Source organism: Gossypium hirsutum, chromosome A13, assembly GCF_007990345.1.
Source record: "Gossypium hirsutum isolate 1008001.06 chromosome A13, Gossypium_hirsutum_v2.1, whole genome shotgun sequence".
In the NCBI taxonomy this organism is placed as follows: domain Eukaryota; kingdom Viridiplantae; phylum Streptophyta; class Magnoliopsida; order Malvales; family Malvaceae; genus Gossypium; species Gossypium hirsutum.
In genome coordinates this window covers 69,861,514-69,864,977 of record NC_053436.1, presented here as the reverse complement: position 1 = coordinate 69,864,977, position 3,464 = coordinate 69,861,514, and the positions used below count along the sequence as shown (strand labels likewise).

General features: G+C 30.9%; 1 protein-coding gene across 1 annotated transcript; it reads left to right on the top strand.

Moving 5' to 3' along the window:
* The first annotated feature begins 257 nt into the window (after positions 1-257).
* On the top strand, positions 258-2,235 carry LOC107893829 (GDSL esterase/lipase At5g33370). Its single transcript, XM_016818935.2, has 5 exons — positions 258-542; positions 618-748; positions 874-1,116; positions 1,192-1,444; positions 1,793-2,235. The coding sequence occupies exons 1-5, from the start codon at positions 314-316 to the stop codon at positions 2,023-2,025; spliced, it is 1,089 nt and encodes a 362-aa protein (XP_016674424.1). The 5' UTR covers positions 258-313; the 3' UTR covers positions 2,026-2,235.
* Positions 2,236-3,464: the final 1,229 nt, after the last annotated feature.

The window sequence follows — 3,464 nt, the reverse complement described above, 5'->3', positions numbered from 1 at the left end:
TCACACGCTTATTGTCAATAACAGCTACCATCATATGCATAACTTCATATCATTCAAAAGCCTATTGTGTTGTGAGTTAGCTTTACAGACAATTACCATGGACAAAATTGCAACACTAGGCAATAAATTTCCTGACAAAGGTGGCAAAAGTTGGTACAAAATTATATTCAACTAACAAAACAGCTTCCCTTTTTTGCTTTTTAACCTTCTCTTTAATTCAATCCACCTCTATATAAGCAACCCCTTATTACTTTCTTACTCCCATACAATTCAACTCTTCCTTTGGTTTCTTTTCTTAACATAACCAATACCAATGGCATCTTCAGCTTCATTGATGGTCTTGGCTTTGTTAATGGCGAGCATCGCCGCCATTGCTGAGGCTCGTGCTTTCTTCATTTTTGGTGATTCACTTGTTGACAGTGGCAACAATAACTACCTTGAAACCACAGCTCGTGCCGATTCCCCACCTTACGGCATCGATTATCCAACAGGAAGACCCACCGGCCGTTTCTCCAATGGCCTTAACATCCCAGACCTGATTGGTATATAAGTTTCTAGTATATGTTGGTGTAGACAAGATAAATGTAATTAATTTGAATGCATGGCATGCAATGCAGGTAAGCAAATTGGATTATCGGAGTCACCACTGCCATATTTGAGCCCAGATTTTAATGGTAAAAAGCTGCTTCTTGGTGCTAACTTTGCTTCAGCTGGTGTGGGAATCCTTAATGACACTGGAGTTCAATTCGTAAGTTACAAATTAAACTTAATTTTGATTGACAATGACTAAGCCGATTTTTTTTTAATTGAACTCAAATCATTTTTTTTTTAATTGAACTCAAATAATTTGGTTTAAAAATGTTGGGAAAACAGGTAAATATACTGAGAATGTATAGACAGTTGGAGTTGTTTGAAGAATACAAGCGAAGATTGTCAGGTTTAGTTGGAACAAGGCAAGCTAATCGAGTAGTAAGCCAAGCACTTGTCCTTATTACAGTGGGTGGTAATGATTTCGTCAACAACTACTACTTGGTTCCCTTCTCTGCAAGATCTAGACAATACAGTTTGCCTGATTATGTCCGCTTTCTCATTTCCGAATATCGAAAACTATTGATGGTAAATTTTCTACCCTAAATTGGCATGCCAGTTTGGACATAAGAATATTTACTAACCCTTTGTTGATTATTGCAGAAGCTATACAAAGCGGGAGCACGAAGGGTTCTAGTGACAGGCACGGGACCATTGGGTTGTGTTCCAGCAGAACTTGCAATGAGGGGCAACAATGGCGGATGCTCACAAGAACTGCAACGCGCTGCTTCCTTGTACAATCCACAACTTGTTCAGATGATTAATGGACTCAATGCTAAAATTGGCAGAGATGTCTTCATCAGTGCAAATACTCAAAAAATGCACAATGATTTCGTTAGTGACCCTCAAGCCTTTGGTACGTACTTCCCTATCTCACACTTTATCCTCTCCATGCACACCAAAAAATTAATACATATCTATGTTCATCATTCACGTTTAAATTCGACTAACTTTTCTTTAATATTCATACTAAGAATATATTTGAATGACTATACTTAATTTTTTTAAAATTATATATAGATATGTAGAGAATTTTACCTTAACTACAATACTTTTGAAGTATTCATATTTGACACTTATGCTTGACATATATAGGATATAAGAATAAATATATAACTTTTTAAGATTCTTCAAATATATGAAAAATTGTATTAATCACGTATCTATGTCTAAATATTAAAATCGTTATCTCTGTTTGAAACAGGATTTACAACATCAGAGATAGCCTGTTGTGGACAAGGACCTTACAATGGACTAGGTTTATGTACTCAATTGTCGAATTTGTGTCCGAACAGAGATCTATATACGTTTTGGGATCCATTTCATCCATCGGAGAAAGCTAACAGATTAATCGTAGAACAGATAATGAGAGGGTCTAATGAATACATGAATCCCACGAATCTCAGCACTATCATAGCTTTTGATTCCAAGATGTGACATCAACTCTTAAAATGTTGTTGAATAATTTGCTTGAGTCATAAAATTAAATTTATGTTTCAAGTTGTTTTTGCTTTTGTGTCGAATATTGTGATGTTGGAGCTGGACATGCATGCCTTTTTAATGAAATGATGATTAGATTTGGTAAAATGTGTACTGTTATCATATCAGATCCTATGCTATCAATATAATATATTGAAAATTTTATTATTTATGGGATAACAAGCTTGATTTCAATTAAAATTATTTATTTATGTTTAACTCATGTTTGATTTCAGTCCAACATTTTCAATCATAATCATATTTATTTTATTCACTCTTTTTACAAATGATTTTAAACTGTTGTCACTTTAATTATTATTATTATTTTATTACAAATCCTTTTTTTTTTACTCAACTCACAATAACTAATAATAATAATAAAAAGCTGGATTAAATTTGATTTCGGAAGAATAATTTGTAAGCACATTAAAATATATAAAAAAAAAACTCTTAAACTACTATACTTTTTCTTTACTCATAAAAACTCTTGATTTTAATATTAATGTGAGAATTTTAACCTCTTATCTTAATTTCATGTTAATACAATAAAAATTATACACACTTTTAACATCAACATAAATTTTAAAAGAGTAATCAAGTTTTATGTATGTAAGCATTTTTAAGAATTTTCAAAATATTATTTTTATTTGTTTGAAGAAAAATACTATCATCAATAGGAACATTGAAAGATAGAAGTACAAAAACATAACACACACATGATATAAACGAAAATAAGATAATACAAATTGATGCCCAAAAATTATGTCTGCAAAATAAATAATCCTAAAAAAGAAAAAAGATAAATTAAGTATTCGCAATACTAGAATAATTCATAAATAAACTAGAGATGTTTTACTTTAATTCAACCCGCTACCAAGAGACTCTTCGCATTAATAATCCATAAAAGACCAAATCTTATATGGTCTATCCACTCATCATATTAGATTCTAGTTTTTTAAATATTATGTCATTATGCTCTGCCATGATAAAGCCCTATGATCAGAGTTGTCATTAGATATGGTAAAACTCTTACATTAATAAATATCGTATATATGCTAGAAACAAGAATATTATAAATTAAAATTAAAATTAAAATAAAACAAAAATTACAACATAATATTGAATAAATTAACTTCAAAACTTACACCACTATGAATAAAACAAAAATTAGAGTTGAAAAAGTTTGTAAATGAGTTGTTTTCAAATTAAGGACATAGGTAGATAAAAATCATAGTTTAGAACAGGGGATTGCTTAAATAAGTTATAATAGTTTTAAGTACTATTTTAAGTATATCAGCAAATATTTTATTTACTGATAACAATTTACTACACGTGTCATCTTCACAAGTCACGTGCCCCTCTCTGTATCTCTCTATCCAGCATTCAATACGAAAAAG

What these genes read in the sequence shown, in the direction of transcription:
- LOC107893829 (XM_016818935.2), top strand. Translation starts at nt 314, where the DNA reads ATGGCATCTTCAGCTTCATTGATGGTCTTGGCTTTGTTAATGGCGAGC. An exon ending in TAACATCCCAGACCTGATTG is followed by an intron (nt 543 to 617) that starts GTATATAAGTTT and finishes CATGCAATGCAG; the next exon opens with GTAAGCAAATTGGATTATCG. An exon ending in AATATCGAAAACTATTGATG is followed by an intron (nt 1,117 to 1,191) that starts GTAAATTTTCTA and finishes TGATTATTGCAG; the next exon opens with AAGCTATACAAAGCGGGAGC.